At 43.8% G+C, this 24,471-nt stretch overlaps 1 protein-coding gene across 1 annotated transcript in view; it reads right to left on the reverse strand.

Moving 5' to 3' along the window:
* The window catches only part of LOC117347455 (potassium voltage-gated channel subfamily H member 4-like), a 188,320-nt gene that overhangs the window by 31,082 nt on the left and 132,767 nt on the right, over positions 1 to 24,471 (reverse strand). Inside the window, exons 7-8 of the mRNA XM_033918434.1 lie at positions 12,632 to 12,839; positions 4,579 to 4,773 (exon numbers count right to left, since the gene is read on the reverse strand). Of these exons, the coding sequence (XP_033774325.1) occupies positions 4,579 to 4,773; positions 12,632 to 12,839 (403 nt within the window). The remainder of the gene's footprint in view (positions 1 to 4,578; positions 4,774 to 12,631; positions 12,840 to 24,471) is intronic.

Below are 24,471 nucleotides of genomic sequence, written 5' to 3' on the forward strand. Positions count from 1 at the left end.
AATCACTACTTTAGTGTGTAAATGCCACGGTGCATTCATGTAGGATGAAGCGCCCACTTACATGTGTAACTTACAGGCAATACTTTGATTTATGCACTGAGGGCCTGATTCTAAAAACGGTGTCCGATTGTAGACAGCAGTAGGCATCCTACTGCCGTCTAAAAGACCAATTGGGACACATGTTATTCAAAAAAAATCAATGCAGTGAATGATGCCTACAATGTAGGCATCGTTCACGCAAGTATGGAGGTGTCTAGGCCCGCCTATGGTCGTCCAAGGCCGGCGTAGGCGTGACTTACACTGGAAGTGGCCTTAGGCATTCCGTAGGTATGAGTCAGATGCCTTGCCTACATTTAACTAAGGTGCTAGTTGATCTGTCGTTCAATTTCCCCTTTCTTGGCCATTTTTGTGTGAGTTTGCCTACATTTAAGGCATCTGTACTAAAAATAGATGCGATTCTGGACGTAGCACCTACCGGTGATTGGCACAAGGCAGGCACCCATTTTGCAGGCGCCTACCAAAGCGGCCGCCAGTTCCAGAATCAGGCCCTAAGGTGCCACATTTTGGCATGTGCATTTCATGCCTGCTATTGACATGGCATAGTTGGGAGCATCCAAATATAGGCAAACAAATGTAAATTTACACTAACATTCTATAATGGAATCTGGGTGCCCAGATGCTGCTATACAGAATTCTCGTTCTGTGCACTGCATTTAAGGTACCCAACTTTGCTGCCAGTTACAGAATTACCCCTAAATAGAGAAAAGGAAATGGAATTCCATCAAAAAGACAGGAAAGCAAAAAAAACAAACAAAAGAAAACATGACCAGAATAGCCTAGACTCAGTGGCGTAGTAAGGGGGTGGAACGAGGTGGGTGGGCTGCCCTGGGTGCCATCTTCCTAAGGACATGGCACCCCTCCTCCTCTCCACCCCACCCCGTTCCTCTCAATGCCATGCGTGCGTGCCCCTCACCTTCCCTTGTACCTTTTTTACTTCTACGGCGTGAGGTTGCTGCCTGTGTTGGCATTGGCGCTCTCTCTGATGCAGTGGCGTACCTAGCATATGTGACACCTGGGGCCCATCATTTTGTGACACCCCCCCAATCTGTATGAAAAACATGATTTTTAGTAACAAGCGACATGTCACACATGAGTACCTAGTAAAAGGCAGCATCAATACACCCACTGTAAAACTAAACAAGCCACTCTGAACGGTGAGACCTTAACTAGAACTGTTACAGAACGGGACCTGGGAGTTATCATTAGTGAAGATATGAAGGCTGCCAATCAAGTGGAGAAAGCTTCATCCAAGGCTGAGTTGCATCCGGAGAAGTTTCATCAGCCGAAAGCCCGAAGGTCCATGGTGAGACCACATCTGGAATACTGTGTTCAATTTTGGAGGCCACATTATCAAAAGGATGTGCTGAGAATAGAGTCAGTTCAGAGATTGGCCACTAGGATGGTCTCAGGACTCAAGGATCTCCCATATGAAGAACGTCTAGGTAGGTTGCAGCTATACTCTCTCGAGCAACGCAGAGAGAGGGGAGACATGATAGAGACATTCAGATATGTTACTGGCCGTATGGAGATGAAAGAAGACATCTTTTACCTTACAGAACCTACGGCGACAAGAGGGCATCTGCTAAAAATCAGTGGTGGGAGATTTCATGGTGACATTAGAAAGCATTTCTTCACCGAAAGGGTGGTTGATCGTTGGAATGATCTTCCACTTCAGGTAGTAGAGGCCAACAACGTGCTCGATTTTAAGAATAAATGGGATAAACTTGTGGGTTCACTTCGAGGAAGTGCTTAGGGGGGTGGGTTATTCGAGTGGGCAGACTGTTGGGCCGTCGGCCCTTTTCTGCCATCATACTCTATGTTTCTATGACTAGTACAGATCAATCCTACACAGTCAATCCTAACAGAAAATTATGTCTTTCGAACACAGAAAACACCTTCACCTAGTATGGAATATGTAATCACAAACCAACCCCTCCCCCTTTTACAAAACTGTAGTACGGTTTTTAACCAAGTGGTAACAGCTCAGACACTCATAGAATTATGAACATCAGAGCGGTTTCCACCACGGCCAGCACTAAAAAATGCTCTACAGTTTTGTAAAAGGGGAGATAAAATAGAAATACGTAGACAAAGGTTAAGCTGATCTACCAAGAAGCTGGACTCTGCATACAATGCAACACCACAGAAACAGCGATGCATCTCCCCTAAAGCAAAAAATAAAAAAGCGGCTTTTGAGAATTGCACATGAGTGTCTTATATAGAATTGCATCTGTCCTCATGGACAGACGCCTAAGCCCGCCTGATACCACAATTCTCTAACTGGCATCCATGTCACAGGCACCGGTTAGAGAAATGGGTTGCCGCTGAACTGATCATGGCAAGGGAATCTCCCTGCTATGATCAGTTTAGCGGCTGTGGCAGGGATCCTCCCCACCGCGAAGACTACCGGCAGGAGGGATGCCAGTTCCTGCTACTGCTACCCCTGAAGCTACCTCTACCTCCTACTGAACCCCTGAAGCTACCCCTCATAAATGTCCGCGGCAGGAGTGCCCAATTCCTCCTGCCACCAGCCTCCAGTCCCTCCTTTCAGAACCCTCCCTCCAAAAGATCATCGGCAGGAGGTATGTCCAGTCCCTCCTGCCAGAACCCCCCTTCACAAATAACCCCCGGAACCCTCTCCCAAAGAACATCGGCAGGAGGGATGCCCAGTCCCTCCTGCCAGAACCCCGCTCCCCCCAAGCCCACCTGGACCCCAATGGTTGTGCTTCAGATCAAGTAGACATGTCTGATGCACAATCTTGACATCATTGTGACATTATCAATATGCACCTAGATGGCAGACTGTCACTAAAAAATAATAGGAACCCCTGTCTAAACAAAAACTTATGTGGTTTAATGGTTAAAGGCACTGTTTCCATCTTCTACAGGTCATGGGTACAACTCCCCCCCCCTCCCAGTATCTTAACAGCTTCTTTTTGGTCTCATAAGAGAGTATGGATTGTGGACTATGTCGTTTACATTTGCACTCTGCCCTTTTCAGGGTCCAGAGAGAAACTTATTTTTACCCTGAGATGGGCTATGATGTCCTACGATATCATCTCACATGGCAGAAACCCATACCTAAAAGAAAGTGCCTGTGGCTCAGTGGTTAAAGGCACTGTTTCCATCTTCTAAAGGTTATGAGTTCAAATCTCAAGTATGGTCAGTTTCCCTAGCACATATTCCTATTTTTTATTGGCATTTTGCCATCTAGGTGTATAATGATGATGTCACAATAATGTCATGATTGTGCATCAGACACATCCACTTCCTCTGAAGCACAGCCATTGTGAGTAGCGCTTCTCTTTTTCTTTTCTTAACCTTTTGGAAATGAGGTTTAGTATGCAATATATATATATTTTTTCATGTGCTTTGCTTGAGTAATGCATTATTAAACATAAAAAATAGAAGCCCCGTTCACCTATATGAGGACGCCCCAAGCACGTCTAAGTGATGCCAGTGACATGTGAGATAGGGCCTGTATTGATGTGGATGTTGTACATGGTGGGTGATGGGTGAGTTTCAAAAGTGGGGATAAATGGACAAAAATAGAGCTGCTTTTGCAAGCAGTCCTCTTACTAAAAAATAGAGGATTTATATATATTTTTTCATGTACTTTGAGGAACATAGAGGTCAAAAGAGGAATTGGACAAGTGTTGAAGATACATGTTTGATATTTATCCTAGAGAAATGACTGCTTGTAAATCAAGAGGATATAAGCTTGGCTTTGGAATTGACATGCAGTTTACTATCGGAAGTTGTTTGGTGCAATGGTTAAAGCTACAGCCTTAGCATCCTGACATTGTTGGTTTGAATCCCACTCTGCTCCCTGTGACAGAAGCAAAATAATAATAAAAAAGGATTAAAATATAATAGTAGTGCCAGCATTTCGCTCCATACAATTTTAATGAAAAACAGCATAAAATCGCCATTCTAATGATGTCATAATAATGAGACGCGATAACATTATAGACGTTGTGAAGACATCTATGTGACGCCTAAAAGGCGATTCTTTAAAGGACGTCTAACTATTTAGATGCATCTAGACTTGCTGAGCAGTGCTGAGCGCAATTCCCTATAGTAAGTCTATGCATTATAAAATTGCGCTCAGCATTTTCCCGCTGGACATCTACACGACGCCTAGCTTTCAAATGGCTTTTACAGAATTTGGCCCTTAGTGTTGTTTCTTTCAAAACCAAGTCTAAAGTAAGTTTTCTAAAGATGCAGAAACATTCCCTAGCTAGTTTTGGAATTATAATCCAGCGTCCCATGAAGAAGCAGGCACCTGTTGAGCTGGGGAGGGGTGTTGGGGGGGGGGGGAGAGGAGGAAGAAGCTACCAAGTTAAAAAAAAAGAAAAAGAAAAAAGATTGAACCTTAAGGATTGCTTTTCACTGAGAAAACATTACCAGCAAAACTGTCTCCACTGTTCACAGTACAATCAAAAGGTTGCCAGCACTGAATCCTGAAAAAGAATAAATCATTGGTTGTCCATCAATTTCTCAATTTCAGAGACTCACCCCCAATCAGCATCGTACAGATGGAAAAGATCTTCTCAGCATCGGTATTGGCACAGACGTTGCCAAACCCCACGCTGGTAAGGCTGCTAAGGGTGAAGTAGAGCGAGGCAATGTAGGAACTGCGGAGGGAGGGCCCCCCCAGAGAGTTGTTGATGTAAGGGGCTTCCAGTCTTTTCCCCAGCTCATGAAGCCAACCTGGAAAATAATAGAAGCCAACGACAAATTACTTTAAAAGAAAATACTTGCAAAAATAGACACCCCCTCCCCCCCGGAAACAATATTAAAAAAAAAGAAAACAGCATCAGATATAAGGGCAGATAAATGGTTTGCAAAGATTTCCACAAAATTTCAAATAGATAAGGCTGGAACTGTATCTCAGTGGCTATGGATTTTATTATCAAGCTTGGCTTCTGCTCCTCTTGAAGCAAGGCAGATTTCACAGCCTTCGTGGGTGCAACACCTAGAAGTCATGCTCACTGAGCCATTCTCTGTGGTTCCTAGCCAAGGGATGTTGCAGTGATGGCTAATCAAGGCTGGATGAGCTGGGGGAACCAACGGAAACCAAAGAAGAAAACTGAAAAACAGATGTACTTGATGCAGCCACTTTATTCAATCAAACAGTCCATTGCTTAAAAATCATAATATCCCCGTTAGTTCACAAGAAACCGGGACCCAACACGGTCCATGTTTCGATTAAAACATCTTCCTCAGGGGTCCTAATGAGAAATTGAAAATAAGGAGTAGTTGCATGTTGAATGAATGTGGTTACATCGAGCCAGGCGTGCTGTGTGCTGACAGTGACATGAGAGATAAGGCCTGTATTGATGTGGATGTTGTACATGATGGATGATGGGTGAGTTTCAAAAGTGATAAAAGGCGCCAACTAAGGGGCCAGTAATAAGGAATTTAAAAAGAGAAACTTTAGAAAGAGACATAGCGTGATTGGCCAAGATTGACGGCCGAGTGACACAAAATTGCATTAGAAAATGATATTAGTGCACATAAAGAATATATGCAATGTCAGAGGTGATGTGTACTCCAAAGAAGCTGGTGATGGTGTGGCATGCTACATGGTAATACTGGTGTAATAAAACAAATAAAGGGTTACATACCAAGGATACCTTTGCAAGAATGTGGTGGATCAAAACAATATACTAAAAACCTTTGGGGGAAAAAAATCATATGAAAAATGAAATATGTGTACAAGAACCAGATACAGTGTTCAATTCTGGTCTCCTTATCTCAAGCAAAGTTATAATAATGGCGCTAGAGAAGGTTCAAAGAAGAGCAACCAAAATGATAAAGGGATTGGATCTCTTCTCATATGAGGAAAGACTAAAACGGTTAGGGCTCTTCAGCTTGGAAAAGAGACGGCTGAGGGAGAGATATGATGGAAGTCTACAAAATCCTCAGTGGAGTAGAACGGGTACAAGTGGATCGATTTTTCACTCCATCATAAATTACAAAGACTAGGGGACACTCGATAAAGTTACAGGGAAATACTTTTAAAACCAATAGGAAGAAATATTTCTTCATTCAGAGAATAGATAACATAAGAAGTTGCCTCCACTGGGTCAGACCAGAGGTCCATCCCGCCCAGCGGTCCGCTCCTGCGGTGGCTCACCAGGTCCTTTGACCTGTGAAGTGATTTGACCATTTTTATATCCTACCTCTGCTTCTATCTGTACCCCTCAATCCCTTTATCCTTTAGGAACCTATCCAAACCTTCCTTGAACCCCTGTACTGTGGTCTGGCCTATCACAACCTCTGGAAGAGCGTTCCATGCGTCTACCACTCTCTGGGTAAAAAAGAACTTCCTAGCATTTGTTCTAAACCTGTCCCCTTTCAATTTCTCCGAGTGACCCCTAGTGCTTGTGGTTCCCCACAGTTTGAAGAATCTGTCCTTATCCACTTTCTCTATGCCCTTCAGGATTTTGAAGGTTTCTATCATGTCCCCTCTAAGTCTCCTCTTCTCCAGGGAGAACATTTTTAACCTGTCAGCGTATGAAAAATTTTCCATACCTCTTATCAGTTTAGTCGCTCTTCTCTGGACTCCCTTGAGTACTGCCATGTCTTTCTTGAGGTACAGTGACCAGCAGTGTTCCCGCTAAGCTGCGTTGGCCTGCGCTCACGCACAAAATATTACATCGCAGCGCAAAGTTTCTCTTCACAGCGCACACACGCGTCGGTAAGGTAAGGGGACGCATTGGGGGGATTGCACTTCCCCACAATTGCCATGCTTCGGTTCCTCTTCTTCCTTCCTTCCTCCCCCCCCCCCCGCGGGACCCTGCGGCACCATCAACTCTTACTCCCTCTAATGTCGGCCCTGCAGCTCCAGACTTCCTCGCACCTTCTCCCCTCCCCCTTTGGATTGCTATTATTTTAAATGTTATAGCCGCGGAGCTGTATCCATCAGTGGAGATGTCTAACCTCGGCCTGCCCCGGAACTCTTACTGCAGCAGCCGCCCGTCTAGGCAGGAACAGGAAGTCACTGTTGCAGTAAGAGTTCCGGGGCAGGCCGAGGTTAGACATCTCCACTGATGGATACAGCTCCGCGGCTATAACATTTAAAATAATAGCGATCCAAAGGGGGAGGGGAGAAGGTGCGAGGAAGTCTGGAGCTGCAGGGCCGACATTAGAGGGAGTAAGAGTTGATGGTGCCGCAGGGTCCCGCGGGGGGGGGGGGGGGAGGAAGGAAGGAAGAAGAGGAACCGAAGCATGGCAATTGTGGGGAAGTGCAGAGCTGCAGGGAAGAGTGTTGCGGTACCCAGCTGGAGGGAGAAGGAAGATGAGGGAGGGAATTAAAGGAGATGCCAGGGCTTGGAGCGTAGGAGGAAGGTATGCCAGTCTAAGGGAAAAGGAAGGGGGAGATGTGAGAGCATGGAGGGGGAGCGAAAGATGGAAGAAAAGGAAAGGAGAGAGATGCCAGAGAATCAGGGAAGGGGAGATACCAGACTATGAGGAGAGGTGTGGGAGAGGGAAGGCGAGGAGAGAGATGCCAGACCAATGGGGTGAAAGGAGAGATGGAAGGGGGAGGCATACAGTTTCTGGAAGGGGCATAGAAGGAGAGAAGATGCCATATAGGGGAAGAGAGACGGCAGACAGTGGATGGAAGGAAGAGAGTTACAAGAAGATGAGGAAAGGAGAAACCACAGAAGACAAAGGTAGAAAAAAATTTCTATTTATTTATTGCTTTAGGAGACATGTGTCACTGTTTCTGTGAAGCATTGTATGCAGAGTCCAGCTTCTTGCTGGTTCAATTTAACCTTTGTCTATGTATTTTTATTTTATCCCCCCTTTTACAAAACTGTGAAGCGTTTTTAGCACCAGCCTTGGTGGTAGCAGCTCTGATGCTCAGAATTTTATGAGCATCAGAGCTGTTACCTCCGTAGCTAAAATCCACACTACAGTTTTGTAAAAGAGGGAGGGGTTAGTTTGTGATTACATATTCCTTACTAGGCGAAGGTGTTTTCTGTGTTCTGTGTGTTCGAAAGACATGGTTTTCTGTTAGGATTGACGGTGTAGGATTGATCTGTGCTGGTCTGGCTTGTTTAGTTTTACAATGGGTGTATTGATGTACTGCTCACTGCAATATGTAAGATGCTGCCTTTTCCTAGGTACTCATGTGTGACGTGTGGTTTGTTACTAAAAATCATGTTTTTCTTAAAGATGGGGGGGGGGGTGCCAAAAAATGATGGGCCCCGGATGTTACATATGCTAGGTACGCCACTGTATGTAAAGATACCAGAAAGCTGGCGTAGCAAAAACTTCTAAGTTTTGAGTATTTAACCCTCCCACAATCTCACGGGCACTCGTTTCAAGTTTATTGAGATTTTGATTTAAACGCAATATCAAATATTTTCAATGCGTATAACAAAAATAAATTTGGGGAAATAAATAAAACCATTTGAACCAGTGTTCCCGCTAAGCTGCGCTGGCGTGCGCTGGTGCACAAAATATTACATCGCAGCGCACACGTTTCTCGTCACAGCGCATGATCGGAAGAGGCGTACGGCAGATGGCAGGGCGGCGAGAGGAGAATCGGGCGAGTTGGCTCATAACTTGCTGGCGCCCGATATTTTTGGCTCACGGTGAAAAAAGTTTGCTCACAACACCCGCCCGCTTAGAGGGAACACTGGTGACCAGTACTGGACACAGTACTCCAGGTGCAGGCGCACCATTGCACGATACAGCGGCATGATGACTTATTTCGTCCTGGTTGTGATACCCTTTTTGATGATGCCCAGTATTCTGTTTGCTTTCTTTGAGGCTGTCGCACACTGCGCCGATGGTTTCAATGTTGTGTCCACCATCACCTCCAGGTCTCTTTCAAGGTTTCTCACCCCTAGCAATATTCCCCCCATTTTGTAGCTGAACATCGGGTTCTTTTTCCCTACATGCATGACCTTGCATTTATCTATGTTGAAACTCATTTGCCACTTTTTTGCCCACTCCTCTAGTCTCGTCAGGTCCCTCTGCAGGTCTTCACAAACCTCCTTGGTTTTGACCCTGCTACAGAGTTTGGTGTCATCAGCAAATTTAATGACCTCACATTTCGTCCCCGTCTCCAGGTCGTTGATAAATATATTGAACAGGAGTGGTCCCAACACCAATCCCTGAGGAACTCCGCTCGTGACCCATTGCCAGTCTGAGTAATGCCCTTTTACTCCAACCCTCTGTTTTCTGCCCGCCAGCCAGTGTCTGATCCATCGGTGTACATCCCCTTGTACCCCGTGATTCCACAGCTTCTTAAGAACCTTTCGTGAGGTACCTTGTCGAAGGCTTTTTGGAAGTCAAGGTAAATGATGTCTATGGATTCCCCCTTGTCCATCTGGCTGTTTATTCCCTCAAAGAAGTACAGTAAGTTCGTGAGGCACAACCTACCCTTGCAGAAGCCGTGCTGGCTCGCCTTCAGTTGTCCATTTTTTTCTATGTGCTCGCAGATTGTGTCCTTGACCAGTGCTTCCATCATCTTTCTCAGGACCGATGTCAAGCTCACCGGCCTGTAGTTTCCTGGATCTCCCCTTGATCCCTTCTTAAAGATGGGCGTGACATTTGCTATTTTCTAGTCCTCTGGGATCTCCCCAGTTTTCAAGGATAGGGCAGAGGGAAGGAGAATGGCAGCTGCCTAGCCATTGCTCTTTTGAGTTCCTCCCCCTTTTACCAGGTCTATTTGTGCCGAGCATCATCCGATAAGGAAACATCGCACCCACTGCAGAATTTTTTTTACCGTGGTGTTGGAGAGTTGTGCATCGGGGTCTCAGATTTTCATGATCAGGGGTGCACTTTTAGTGAGCTGCCACTAGATGGGAGTACTGGGGCAGATTATGTTAACTGAGGTTGCTAAGGCATGTACCAATGTGACTGACAGTGAAATGCCTGAACAACCTTCTACCCCATTTTTGAGGGGGGAAATGCTGAGTTTAGGACATAACAGCAAACTAACAGCATCAGGAGACAGTAATTTGTTAAATGTTATTGTACCATGTTACACTGACATTTTCCTTTGTCTGAAACCACAGAAATAATGAAGTGACTGGTAATTATCCCCTTGACAGTTAATGTGTGATAAAATGTGCATTGTGTCAATATGATGGGATCGGATAATTATGTATCAGTTGGGGTTAAATGTTTTAGACCTGATGGAAAGATTATTTTGTTAAACAGATTAACTAGTTCCTCTCCTTATGAGAGATTACTAATTGTCAATAGGTCGCTAACCTGTGAAGGACCTGGCCTATCATCAGTCACCGGGGGTGGGGTGGGGGGGAACACATACAAGGAGCTCATTTATTGGCCAAGGTTGTACCAGATCATCTATGCCAATGCTTCCCAGCTCTGACCTTCAACTGAAGAAACAAGGAACTTTCTTGTTTTCCGCTGAGGCCCTGAGATCAAATGTTGACCACTCCCAGCGTTTCACAATACAGTTGAATGCTCTCTGGGACAAGGACCATTCCCCCGGATCCAGAGTCTGGCGGCTGAGATAACTGGCCCGGACATTGTCCACTCCAGCTACATGAGCTGCCATAATGGCCTGCAGAAACAGTAATTGAACCTCCAACTGCAGCAAAGTGTAAGTGTCTCCTTATGAGAGAGAGTGTGTGTGTGTGCAGAGTATTCAGTTCCTTGGTTTCAATCTATAGCTAGTAATGCATTTCTTTTTAAAATGTTCATTACATTACTGTGAGAAATCTCTTTCAGTGGGGGAGAGATATAGAAGGATACCAAAATGTAGGGTTACCAGAAGTCTGGATTTCCCCAGACATGTCCTCTTTTTGATGACATGTCCGGGGGTTTGGACAGCTTTTGAAAACCCAGCACTTTGTCCGGGTTTTTAAAAGCTGTGTCGGACAGGGAGGAAGTCCGTGCATGCGCGGCTGTCACGCGATAATGTTACGTGTGCGCATGACATCATCACGTAGCGTACATGTATGCGCGGACTGCCTCCCTGCCCGATAAGAGCAGGCAGTGTGGGGGAGGGGGGCAAGGGCGGGATGGGCATAACTAGGCGGGCCTGGGGACAGGGCTAGGGGTCCGGATTTTCCAAAAGGAAAATAACCTAACATCGTACTTATAAACCGCATAACCGTAAGTTCAATGCGGTACACAAAAGATTAAAAATAACATAACCTAAGGATGATTTAAATTAGTTCGCTAAATAGTTTGAAAAAAGATGAGTTTTCAATTGAGTTCTAAAGTGTTTGTAAGAGCAAGCACTACGCAACAGTGGCCTAAATTCCCTGTCATCGAAAGCAGCCTGAAATGCTAGTGTATGTTCCAAGGATTTCTTGCTCTTACAACCTTGAGCAGACGGAAAATTAAACAATGCATGCGATTCTCTCCTATGTTTATGAAATGCTATGAGAAATCTATCGGTCATATAGGTTGGAGCAATACCTTACACAACTTTGTAACAAAGACAACCCATCTTAAACAAAACACGCACCTCCACCGGAAGCCAATGCAATTCACGGTAGAAAGGAGTCACATGATCATATTTCTTTAGACCATAAATTAATTTGACCCCCGTATTTTGATTCAGTCTAAGCCTAGCCATCTCTTCCTTGGTACATGTCAAATAGACACTGTTACAATAGTCGAGAAGACTTAGAAGTAACGACTGAACTAAAAGTTTAAAGGCAGGAAACTCAAACTATGATTTTATGGTACGCAGTTTCCACAATATGTAATAACCCTTTTGCACCACAGCATCTACTTGCTTTTTCATGGTCAAGTGTTGATCTATAACAACTACCAATATTTTAATTGTTGAATTGATCTTATAGAGTGTTGAGTCTACAGTAATTGATGGTTCATGTAAAATTCTAGGTGGAAACGCAACAAAGAATTTGGTCTTATCATGATGTAATTTGAATTTAAATTCTTGCATCCATGATTCCATCAGTTTCAGTATAGACTCAATTATTTGGGTAATATGAGATATAGCTATATTAGAAGGAATGATGATCGTAATGTTATTGGCATATTGACACCGTTCTCCAGACTTAGAAGTAATCTAAGCTGTATTTGATTTTCACAATTGAAGGGTGAAAAACCTGGTGGGAGAACACCACTCTCAGGCTCTCACTCTGACATGTGCTTAGCAAATATGGCCACTGCTCTCCTCTGACTGAAGAAAGAGGCGGGCCCATGCTCTATGGAAGCAGCCCAGACTACTGGAAGCAAAACTCTCTGGGTAGTTGAGTCCACAGAACACCCATAACTACTATACATTTAAACAAACATTAACTGAGCAAATGCCTGCATAACATGGGGGCATAACACTCCCCGTCTGGTATTACTAGATACCACTATTACTACTACATATCAATACCACACAGTTTTTTCAAAGTCCATTAATCATTGACTAGAATCATAAAAGCATATTAATCTACAATAAATTTTGCATAAAAATGAGTTTATAACAATTTTCTGGCAAATTAATGCAACTGCAAATCAGGGTTCTAAACATCTCAGGATAAGAGGCCCAACTTGATAGAATGCAATGCTTACGCCTACAGTAGGTGACTGCTCATGCCCAGTAACTCACCAATGTCCCAAGTGACTGGATCATTGCTCTCCATTTCCTTCCGACCAATCACGTACCAGATGCAGGCCATCCAGTGAGCGAGGAGGGCAAACATAGACATGAGCAGGGTAAGCACCATAGCGCTGTACTGGGAATAGCGGTCCAGCTTTTGCAGGAGCCTCAGTAGTCTCAGGAGCCTCACCGTTTTCAGAAGGTGCACGAGAGAAGTCTGGGGAAAAGGAGGAAGAGCTCAATGGAATGCTAAAGTACTGGGCATAGAGATCACTTCAGCGAGCTAGAAATATGGAGGAGCCTCAAGCAGTTTTACCCTTCCGCATGCAGAGATTTTCAGATTTTCTGGATAATATTTGGCACTATATAACCAGCCAAGATGGCTGCTGAATATTAGCGGCTAGCAGTTAGCCGTGAAGTTTAAAGCATTAGCCGGCTAGGTATAGCAGCCAAATCGGGCTGTTCAGATAGTTAGTTTATCTTTTGCTGCTATAATATCAATTTAGTACAGGTATGAGCTTTAACTAGGAGGGTGTTTGTGACACTGAGAACATTAAGATAAATTCATCACAGCTTTGATAGCGAACACTTTCAGCTATTGATTTAATCACTTGTATTGCAACATAGTAACAAATGACGGCAAATAAAGACCCGAACGGTCCATCCAGTCTGCCCATTAGTTATACCCATTAAAAATACATGATTAAATGAACTTGTCTCTTCTTTGATATTTCTGGGTCATAGACTGTAAAGTCCACCTGGTATTGTCCTAGGTTCCAAATGCTGAAATTGCCATCCAAGCCTACTCCAGCCTATCTAGCCATTCTGTTTGCAGGATATCTACCATATAGTCTGGCCAGTAACATCCTCATTTTCCAATTTAGTGGAGTTCCCATTGATGTCCTCCCCTGCCCAATCCTACACCATCACTAATATACCTAAAACAAATGTCTTGTTCCCCCATTTTACCATGGTGGCTATTTTTTTTCTCCAATAACACTACTGGGTAAGATTTAAACAAAAAATGTCCCCAAAGGCCTTAAGCAAACAAAACAAAACAGAGGGACAATGAGCAAAATATCCTTTTTAACCGAGAAGGTGCTCAGAACCAGTAGATGGTAAGAAAATCACAAAACTGGGGACAAACCCCTGTAAGTGTTTTCAAGAGTCTATCATCGCACCATCTTCAATTGGTAGAAAGGTTTAAATAGTGTTTGAATGAATATATTATTTTAAAGTGTCCATTTCTTTATAAAACTGCTAACTCCAATAAATTAAAGTGCAAATGTTTTGAGGAACTTAACTTGACAATAAAGGTGAGGTTGTTAGGAAGTTATCTCACTCCAGCGGGTCCTATTTAAACCTTTCTACCGATTGAAGATGGTGCAATGATACTCTTGAAAACACTGGGTTCTTCCCCAGTTTTGTGATTTTCTTACCATCTACTGGTAATGAGCACCTTCTCAGCTATTTTCTTCTGCCATGTGCATTTTTGCTTTCCTGACTGTGCATTTTTGCTTTCCTGACTAGTCGATCAGCCTCTCTTAACTTTTCCAGATATTTTCACCTATCTTCCTCTTTTAGCGATCTTTTGTAGTTTCTGAAGGCTTTTGCTTTACCTTTTCAGCTACTACTTTTGAGAACCAAAGTGGCCTTCTTTTCCTCTTATTTACTTTCCTTACAAAATGGTTTGTTGCCCTTAACAATAGCTCCTTTCAGTTTTGTCCCTTCCAGATGTTCCCATCCAGGCAACAATTCATTGATGTAAACCCCATCTGAATGTAATCCCCCATCTGAACAAAGTTAGCTTTTTTTTTTTGAAGTCTAGAACCTTTACTTTGGAATGAGCTCTCTCTACACCTGTTTTAATATTAATCCGTACTATGAAGTGATTACAGAATGCCAGATGATCACCTACTAAGTCCACTATAACCCCCTTCCCACATGGGTTCCATTACCAACAGCTGGATCAATTATTGGGGTAGAGAATTCAGGATCTCCCTACTTCTAGAAGAGCCCACTATAGGGACACCCCAATCAACATTTGGCATGTTAAAATCATTTATTAGTAAAACTTCCCCTTTTTTTAAGATATACAGTGTTCCCCCGGTCATTTGCGGTCCTGGTCATTCGTGGTATTTTCTGACCGCGAACCACTGACAAGGAGAGGACAGCGGGAGAGGCAGGAGAGAGCACCGGTGAGTGCAGGAAATCACTCGCTGTATGCTCCGACCGCCTCTTCCTGCACTAAGTCGGGCCTTATCCAATCAGGAGCTGCTTTGACATGCAGCTCTTGATTGGATAAGGCCCGACTATATTTGCCTATTTTTCTATAGTTACTGAGATGACATTGCATATTTTAAAGTCATTTGTCTTGACATCTTTGAAACCCCTCCAAATATAAATGATAATTAACATTTTCTCTGCTTATAGTGTGCTTTGTAGTTTTTAAAAATTTTAAGGTTACCATTATGAATTAATATGAAGATATTATGTGTACATGAAAAATGAATGGAAGAAATTGGGATTGGGGGTGGGGCTAGGGCAGAGTTGGGGCGGGGCTAGGGTGGGATTGGGAGCGGGACTGACAATTAATAGATGTCCCCTTTTGATGAAAAAAATAAATGGTCACGTTAGTCATAAATCTACTAATGGTGTGCTTTGAGGAGTGATACAGAGGTGCCCTCTGCTGTTTGAGTTACAAAAAGTAAAATATGCTTGATCCATCCTCTCTCTTTGTGTGTTGATATTTTATTGAGTCTCTTGAAAAAGAGATTATTTGAGCAACAGAAACAGAACACAGGAAATGAAGGCAGGTAAAAGCTTATACACCTATGAAGTTGGCCCATCCATAACTACTAATAAGCCTATAAATCTCTTCTCCTCCCTTAGTTTTTCTGTGCATGTCCCTCATCTCCACCGCCTCTGCTGTAAGGCCATTACATAGTCACACAAAGTGGAACAGGTTCCTGGAGGGCCAGGCGATTAATAATAAAATTTTAAATAAAATCAGATACACCTAAGGTCTGTGTCAAGAAATACAACGGTCACAAGTAGGCTTTGGTGCTAATGAAACTGGAAACCTGACCCTACATGGGCCGTGTTTCGGCAATGAATTTACTTCCTCAGGGGTCCTGTCTCCTTTAGCACTTATAAATGGTACTGTTGAATTTTCTTGGTGTCATTGTGGGCATGATGTTCTATCACGAATGCCAATATAAATGGAACAAAAAAGGCCATTACATGCAATCTCCACCCTTTCTGTAAAGAATCATTTCCCGATATTAATCCTGGCTCCCACCCCTGTTGCCTTCATTCTAGGCCCCCTGATTCCAGAGCTCCCGTTCAACGGAAAGAGACTTGCCCCCTGTGCATTTATGCCACAGAGGTATTTAAATGTCTCTATTATATCTTTCTTTTCCCATTTATGGTTCTGTCAGGAACAGTGGTGTGGTAAGGGAGGGGGGAGGGTGGTCCGCTCCAGGTGCCATGTTGGTAAAAGCACTGGCACTCCTCCTCCTCTCCACTCTGCCTCTTCCCACTCCTCTTTTCGCCATGCGCGCCCCCTTCCCTTCCCTTCCCCCATACCTCTAGCTGTTCACCGCCATGAGCAACAAGAGCTTTAACGTGCTCCTTGCGACTGCATCATCTCTCTCGCTGATGTCATGCAAAAGAAGTGACATAAGCGGGAAAGATGACGAGGTCACGAGGCGCACGTTGAAGCTCTAGTGGTGAACAGTTAGAGGGGAAGGGAAGGGGGGAATGGGGAAGGAGCGGGTGGCAGAGATGATTGCAGTGGAGGGGCGCCACTGCCCCAGGCGCCTTTCACCCTCGCTACGCCACTGGTCAGGAAACTGCCGAGTTCATCGAATCCTATTACTCCCTTACCCACCACCTCCATGTGCTGAAACAAAAAGCCCACCGAGACCAGGATTTATAAAAGCACTGACACTGCAGGCTGAATATTGGCCCATGCATTTATAGTTGCTAGAAAAAACATCATCACACCACCAAAATCGGACATGCAATGCGACCGCTGGTCGAAAAGTAAGACCTCTGTGAAACAGCAGAAGCACCATCACCTAAGCTACAAAGGGGCATAAACATTGACAAAATGATAAAGGGGATGGAAAAGGTTAAAGCACCCAGGGCTTTTCAGCTTGGAGAAGAGATAGCTCAGGGGAGATCTGATAGAGATCTCTAAAATACTGAGGGCTCCTTTTACAAAGGTACGCTAGCGTATTTAAGTGCACGGGCTATAGCACGCGCTAACCGACAAACTACTGCCTGCTCAAGAGGAGGCGGTAGTGGCTAGTGCGCTTAGCATTTTAGCACGCGCTATTCCGCACCTTTGTAAAAGGAGCCCTGAGTGGAGGGGAAGGAGTAGATGTGAATTGCTTGTTTATGTTTTCCAAAAATACTAGGACTAGAGGCATGCAATAAAGCTAGTAAGTAGTAAATTGAAAAAAACAAACACAAACCAACCAACTTAGAGAAAATATTTTTTCACTCAATGGAATTCATTGCCAGAGAATGTGGTGAAAGCAGTTAGCTTAGCAGGGTTTAAAAAAAGATTTGCATAATTTCCTAAAAGTCCATTATTAAGATGGCTTTGGGAAAATCCACTGCTTATTTCTAGGATAAGCAGCAAAAAAAAAAAAAAAAATCTGTTTTACTCTTTTGGGATCTTGCCAGGTACTTGTGACCTGGATTGGTCTCTATTGGAAGCAGGATACTGGGCTTGATGGACCTTTGGTCTGTCCCAATATGGCAACTCTTATGTTCTTACTGCAAGGCAATTTCATACTGAATGGTATATACTATGCAGCATTGCATTGAAGAGCCCATGCTGCCAATTGCACAGAATTATCCTGGGAGTGGAGAAAAACTTAATACATCAGGATTTGTTTTGCTAATTCCAAAGATTAGCTGGACAGAACTCGTAAATATTGACCTCTAGCGGTCCCATATGCCCGTAGCATTTCAACTCAGAGATGCTGAGATCTGATTTCACCGTTCTGAAATGCTACTTCAACTATTCAACTACTTCAGTTTCTTTGAGTTGCAAAAGGAAGAGTGAAAATAAATGCCGGTCTGCAACGCTGCCCTTTGCGAAGACTAGTCCTGAGTTCATAGCCAGGGCCACAATTTCTGAAGCCTCCACATTCACTGTCAGCTTTGCCAGTATCTTGGTTTAAATTAGAACGTGTGTGGGAGGCTTCTAGCTTCAGCTGTGATTTATCTATTCACTGAGTCAGCCCTCTTTGATAGCTTTGAAGGAACAAAATTGCTTTGCATGAGACGTTTGTGTGGATCACTTCCACATTCAGCTTTTAAGGGCTGCTTGGAGTTATCGACAATGTGCATATGGCAGTGGAATGGGATAGGCCACTAGGCCCATGGCCTAACCGATATTTTGACAAACCTGACATCAATAATTAGAAAGCTCCAGCCAAAAAGGTAGTCCACTGCCCCTGACCTGAAAGAGAAGCTTCCAATGCTTTCGGATGTGGTTCTGGTTTCTCTCCTAGAAAATGAGCCCAGGAGGGATGGAGTTAGATTTTATACTTCCAAGCAATTCCGCAGGACAGACTTTATCCAACCTGCTATAGTGTCAGAAATCCTCTTCAAAACAATGAGATGGAAATGTATGAACTTATGTCCACTATAAACTACAAAGTTTTATTTTATTTTTCTTTCCAGCTTATGATTTATCTTTAATCTTATCTATTGTTTTGCCTTTTGTCTTTGTTTTGTTCTATTTCTATCATTTAAATTTCTCCAGAATTCTACTGTTCAACGGCTCCCCCTTCTGCTTCTATTCCTTTCTCTCCTCTCTTTTACCTTCCAAAGTATTTAGATCAATGCTGTCTTGTTAAAATGTTTATTTTCTTTTTATTTTTCCTCTAACTCTACTTTTCACTTCTCTATTACCCTCCAGGTACTTTAGTTAGATTGTGAGCCTTCGGGACAGTAAGGGAATTTTTCAAGTACCTTTCTTATTTCTAATCTTAATGTATATTTTCTGTAAACCGCTTAGAACCTAACGGATGGAGCGGTATAGAAGAAATAAATTACATTACATTACTACAGTGTATCACCTTTTAGTGAACCCTATTTTCCAAGCCAATCAATTTTTCAGTTTTTCTCCACTCCGGGCTCATTTCATTCATAGTCCTAAGCTTCACATGTCTGTTTTTCACTGGGATGCATCCCGGTGCTTTCTATCCATTCAAAGTTCATATAAAGCGTTAGCAGTTTAGCTTAGTAAAGTACTCAGCTATCGGGATCATTCAGGCCGCCGACATGTTTCGCCGGAGCTTTTTCAAGGCGAGGTCCCAATTAGTTTCCCGCCAGCTTCATAGACCACCTCTGTTCTTATGTCCATGCTTAGATAGCAGAACACTTTTGTTTTGGGTGGCCCAAAAGCTCTGGCCAGACCCGCCCCCATAATAATCATAGTAACATAGTAACTTAGTAGATGACGGCAGATAAAGACCCGGATGGTCCATCCAGTCTGCCCAACCTGATTCAATTTAAATTTTTTTTTTTTTTTTTAATTTTTTCTTCTTAGCTATTTCTGGGCAAGAATCCAAAGCTTTACCCGGTACTGTGCTTGGCTTCCAACTGCCGAAATCTCTGTTAAGACTTACTCCAGCCTTAACAGAGATTTCGGCAGAGATAATCGTACTAACTATAATGCCATTTCTTCCATTCATTTTTCATACACACACAAACACAATATAATCTTATTCATAACGGTAAACCTGAAATTAGACTAGATAAAACATACTTCCCCTCCCCACCTCTGCACAGAATTTCTTCCTCTCTCTCATCCACCCACATGTGCAATATGTCTCCCTCTCTCTCACTACCTCCCTTGTTGCAAAGGGAGTGGGGAACGAGAGAAAGAGAGAGAGATCCAGGGTACATCTCTCCCACCCCCCTCTATTGCCATATCCAACATTTCTCCCTCTCATTCCCCCGACTGTGTACAGCATCTTTTGCCCACCAGCCCCATGCCCAGCTTTTCTCCTATCATCTCTCTTCTGCACCATGCCACATCTCTCCCTTCATTCCCTCCACCACCATGCCACTTCCTCTTGCATCCTTTTCCATCTGTCCCACTGTTCCCTCTCCAGCATCACATCCAACATTTCTTCCTCATCTCTCTCTATTACTCATGCATCTCTACCTCACTCCCTATGCCTAACAATTCTTTTCTTTCTTGCTGTCATGAAGCGGTGCGTGGGGACAACGGGACAGACGGTTTAATAACAGGACGGTCCCGTTCAAAACGGGACGTATGGTCACCTTAACCATGCAGCTCAGAATTGTTGAGAGCGAGTTAGGGTGGGAAAGCAGGAAGCCCATTGTTTGTTCTGCACCTGAAGCCAGGAGAGGGGAAAGAGACGGGGTATATGGGAGGGGAGTATATGGGAGGGAGTATATGAGAGAGAGCAAGAAGTCTTGATGAAAATTTTGGGGAGATGAGAGAGAGACACTGGCTGGGAGGGGATGACACACTGTTGTATTTGTCATTATTTGACAAAGCATATGGTAAAACACAATAGTTCATGTTTGGCCCTCCGAATGTTACAAAATATAAAATGTGGGCCCCGATAGAAAAAGGTTGGACAATCCTGGTGAAAGGCATCTCTACGATTGTGCTGTATGTGGTTTAGAAAACACATGTTGGAAGAACAATTGATTGATTAACCCTTTCAGGACCAAGGGACATATTTGTCCCATAACTTTAAAATCCTATAAATTTTGATTGGGATAGTCTACAGTTCTAAATTTGATATGTACGGATTCCATATGATACTGCCTTTATGTAAACAAACTGGTTCCGACATTCATTCATTAGCGTCGTTGCCAGATTGACGAGAAGATTCACTTGCCACACTGTCCATAAGCCAGAAGTTTGATTTTTAAAAAAATATATAATGATATTTCACAAAAAAAATCAATTTTTTGGCATCTGCAAGCCCTTTTTACCATAAAAATGTCGTCAAAACCACAAAAATTGGCCTACGATCCTTATGGTCCTGAAAGGGTTAAGGAAGAAAGCCAACAACCTCAGGAAGGAACTGTGGCTGCATGCACAGAGCCACCTTCTTGTCGAAAACTTCGTATAAGCTGGTTAAGTCACTAAGGGGTCCTTTTACTAAGCTACAGGAAGCACTAACGCATGCTTACCGCAGCTTAAAATGCCTTGTTGTGGGGCACGCTAAAAAAAAAATAGGAGGAGGAGAGTAGGTAAATTCTGTCTTGAAGAATAATCCAGCTGATTCCCAGAGCAAGGTGTGAAATAAAACCCTTTCTCTCACTCACCTCCTCTGCCCTTCTCCTTTCCCCTTTACTCTCTCTGTCTCAAAGGGTATCATTGTGTAGAAAGGTTCTCCTGCAGGTCAACCTCAATCACTGGGATTTTTAATTCAAGTACTGCAGAGTTTAGAATGTGGGTGAGAGAGAGAGAGACAAGTCAGGTGGACGGTTTATGTCAGCGACTGTCCTAGCGAAGAGCAGAGAGAAAATCTAGGGAAAGGAGGAGAAATAGCTTAAATCAAGAGCTGCAGTGCTGTTGTCTGCCGAGCCCAGCATCCTGTCTACGATATGGGCTCCGCAGTGGCCAGGCCAGATCCCCTGAAGTACCTGCAGACCCCCTTCCCATAGCACTTGCTTCCAGAAAGAAGTGGTAAAGAGGCCTAATGCGTGACCCGCCCATTACACAGAAGTGGAGGCGTGGCCTAGTGGTTAGAGCAGCTGCCTCAGCACTCCTTGGGACTCTGGACAAGTCATTTAACACTTCATTGCTCCAGATACAAAATAAGAACCTGTCAAAAATATGCCAACCTCTTTGATTGTAACCACACAGAAAAGGCATACGCCAATGGGCATGTGCGTACAGAAAAAATAACGCATGGCCAAAACAAAGGAAATTCAGCCTCTTTACTCATGCGGTAGAAATGGCCTTAGCATGTGGGGATGACCCACGGACGCACGCACTGAGGCCACATTTTACCACACTTTGGTAAAAGGGCCCCTAAGGTTTGGAACTTAGTAATTCTGAATGCCAAAGTGACCAACCTTGTAAATAAAACATGGCAGGACAGATAGTTTATCTCCAGGGTTGGCCAAAAGGCAAAACCTTCAGCCATATACACCCTCCCTTTAGTCTAGCATCTCCCATTCCCTTCCCCTCCCACCCCATGTGGTCAGCATCCCATCTTCCCTCTGTACTCTCTCCTCAGGTGGCCAGAATCCTCATTCCCATACCGCCTCCCTTGTAGCTAGCATCCCTCTTCTCATCTCTAATCCCACACACACAAACAAGTTAGCATCACCCCCTCTCCTTAGGTGGCCACAAACCACCTTCTATCCCCCTATTTGCTTTCCCTCCCCCCATCCTAAGTCCATCATCTCTGCTCCCCTTTTCTCTGTCCCTGCAGTCCTACCTCTTTGTGGACCTGGCCCAAAGCTGCAATCAGACTCAAAGTCAGTGCTCGGCTTTTAAACACAGGCCCTCTCTCAAAAACTGCACACACCCTTTCAGTCCCGAGTGGATAAGCAGTCCTGCATCAACCGCCAGTGTCAGGGTGCTCTCTGTATTGTGCCTTGATGAAAACCAATGCCAGTGCTCATCTTCACTCGATGCATGACTCCAATAACCTCTGATGCCAATAGAGAAGCTGAATATTAACAGTAGATGGTCAGTCCCGATGACCGCTACAGGCATTCAGCGCTGAGGGAGGCTGGTGATACCTCGATGCTGATGGACTTACACTTGCCTATGCTAAAGAGCAGGATTGGACATAGATGAACTTGTGATATTGTATTGTGTGTTAATTTATGTTTAAATCATTTTTATTAAGCGTTTCACATGAAACTTCCAGCACAGAACAGTTATTACACTTCACAAGTCAAACTTCTACCACTATGATAACAACAACCAACCCATCCCCCCATCCCACCACCCCACTCACTCTCCCTCCCACCTACCCATCCACCCTCCCAGGGAACAGCAACTGTGATGGGTAAATATGATTCTGAGACTATAGAATTGTGCAATAGCCAAAGGTTCAATACCATATTCTTCCTCTAATATACGCCGTTAACGTGTCACAAAATGGAGCCCAGCAGAGCACAAAGAGGCGTGTGTGTTTATTTATTATTCGCCTTATACAAAGCGAAGTACAATCAACAAACAATAATAAATGTCATTACAGACATAAAACAGTATAAAAATACAATCTAAAAAAAAAACCCATTAGCAGCGATTAAACATCAATGTTCACAACATGTCTTCTCGTAGCCACAAACGTAGTCCCTCATTCTTCAACCATATTTCATTTTGCAAAACAGATGGCGTTTCAGCAATCTTTTAAATGTTTTCAAATTCCCCTGTCGCCATATACTACATTGCGGAAGCCTGTTCTATTCCTCTGGCCCAACACAGAAGAACTCACCCGCCCTTTGTGTTTGCAATTTTAACTCCTTTCTCATCAGGATCTTCAAATCCCAGCGGTAGATGAACGCAACTTAGGGAGTGCAATATAATACGATAAAAACTAACAGCAGCTTATACCTGACACAGAAATACATCTTAAGCCAATATAGCTTGATGTAATAGTCGGATACATGTTCGATTCTTGTTAGTCTAAACCAGGGGTGGGCAAACTTTTTGACTCATGGGCCACAATGGGTTCTTACATTTGACAGAGGGGTGCCGGATGACAGGTAAACGGATTGTTTCCGCTGCGCCCGAGGAAGAGGGGGCGGGGGGGGGGGGGGTCCTTCAAAGAAAATGAAAGGGAAAAAAAAATACCCGGCTGCCTCTGAAGCTGCCTAGTTTTTAAAAATTGAGTTCTCCCCTCCTTGTTTTTCCAAAGGCAATTCAGCTTTGTTCACTCTGGTATGGTCGTCCCTCTCCTCTTAGCCCTCCAGCTCGAGGTTATTTGCCCTTGCAGTTAACACAGCAATGGAAATAATTTGGAATGTTGATTTTTATGGTCCGGCCCATGTGCAAAACGAGCGCTTTGCGGGCCAGATTAAAAAAACTAAACAGGCCGGATATGGCCCGCAGGCCGTAGTTTGCCCATGTCTGGTCTAAACAATGTCCTTATGACAGAATATGCCGGATATACTATTTTAAGAGCTACGGCGGTTTTTGAAAGGCTAAGCTACTCAGCTTTTTCATTTTGCTCCAGCATTATCCACGACCCTGCTGAAGGAACGAAACGCGTCGGTGGGGGATGGTACAGCAACATTCATGGCTTAAGTAGGTCTTTGAGACTGTTGTGACGGCTTCATGCACTGTAATATATGGAGTAGGTCCTGCTTATATATAAAATGTGACAGATATACAATTACTATTTCCCTGCATGTTATATTTACTAAGCTCACAATTATGTCTGTCAATACAGTATATTGCTGGTTCACTTCATGCTTCTGTTTTTTTATGGTGGCCACATAAAAAGTGATAGAAATATCATTTGGGGTACCTTTTCATTTCATTGGGGTACCTTTTCATTCTTTCGAGCAGGGACTGTTTTCATACTCTTTGTGACTGTACAGCGCTGCGTGCGTCTGGTAGCGCTATTGAAATAATTCATAGTAGTGTGAAGAGCTTCAGTCTTTGGGAAGCAGAGCTGAGATTGTGATGCCATAATGCCTCATTCCACCAATAAGAGCAAACCTCATCAGTGATGTCATAATGGCTTGATCGTCCTGTACTCCCCTCTGCCCTCCAACCCAGCCGGCAGATTAACTGTTCCCCTTAATTGTATCCATGACATCCTGTTTGTCTTTGGGAAGCAGAGCTGAGCTTGTGATGTCATAATGCC

The sequence above is a fragment of the Geotrypetes seraphini genome, chromosome 13 (genome assembly GCF_902459505.1).
Source record: "Geotrypetes seraphini chromosome 13, aGeoSer1.1, whole genome shotgun sequence".
Classification (NCBI taxonomy): Eukaryota; Metazoa; Chordata; class Amphibia; order Gymnophiona; family Dermophiidae; genus Geotrypetes; species Geotrypetes seraphini.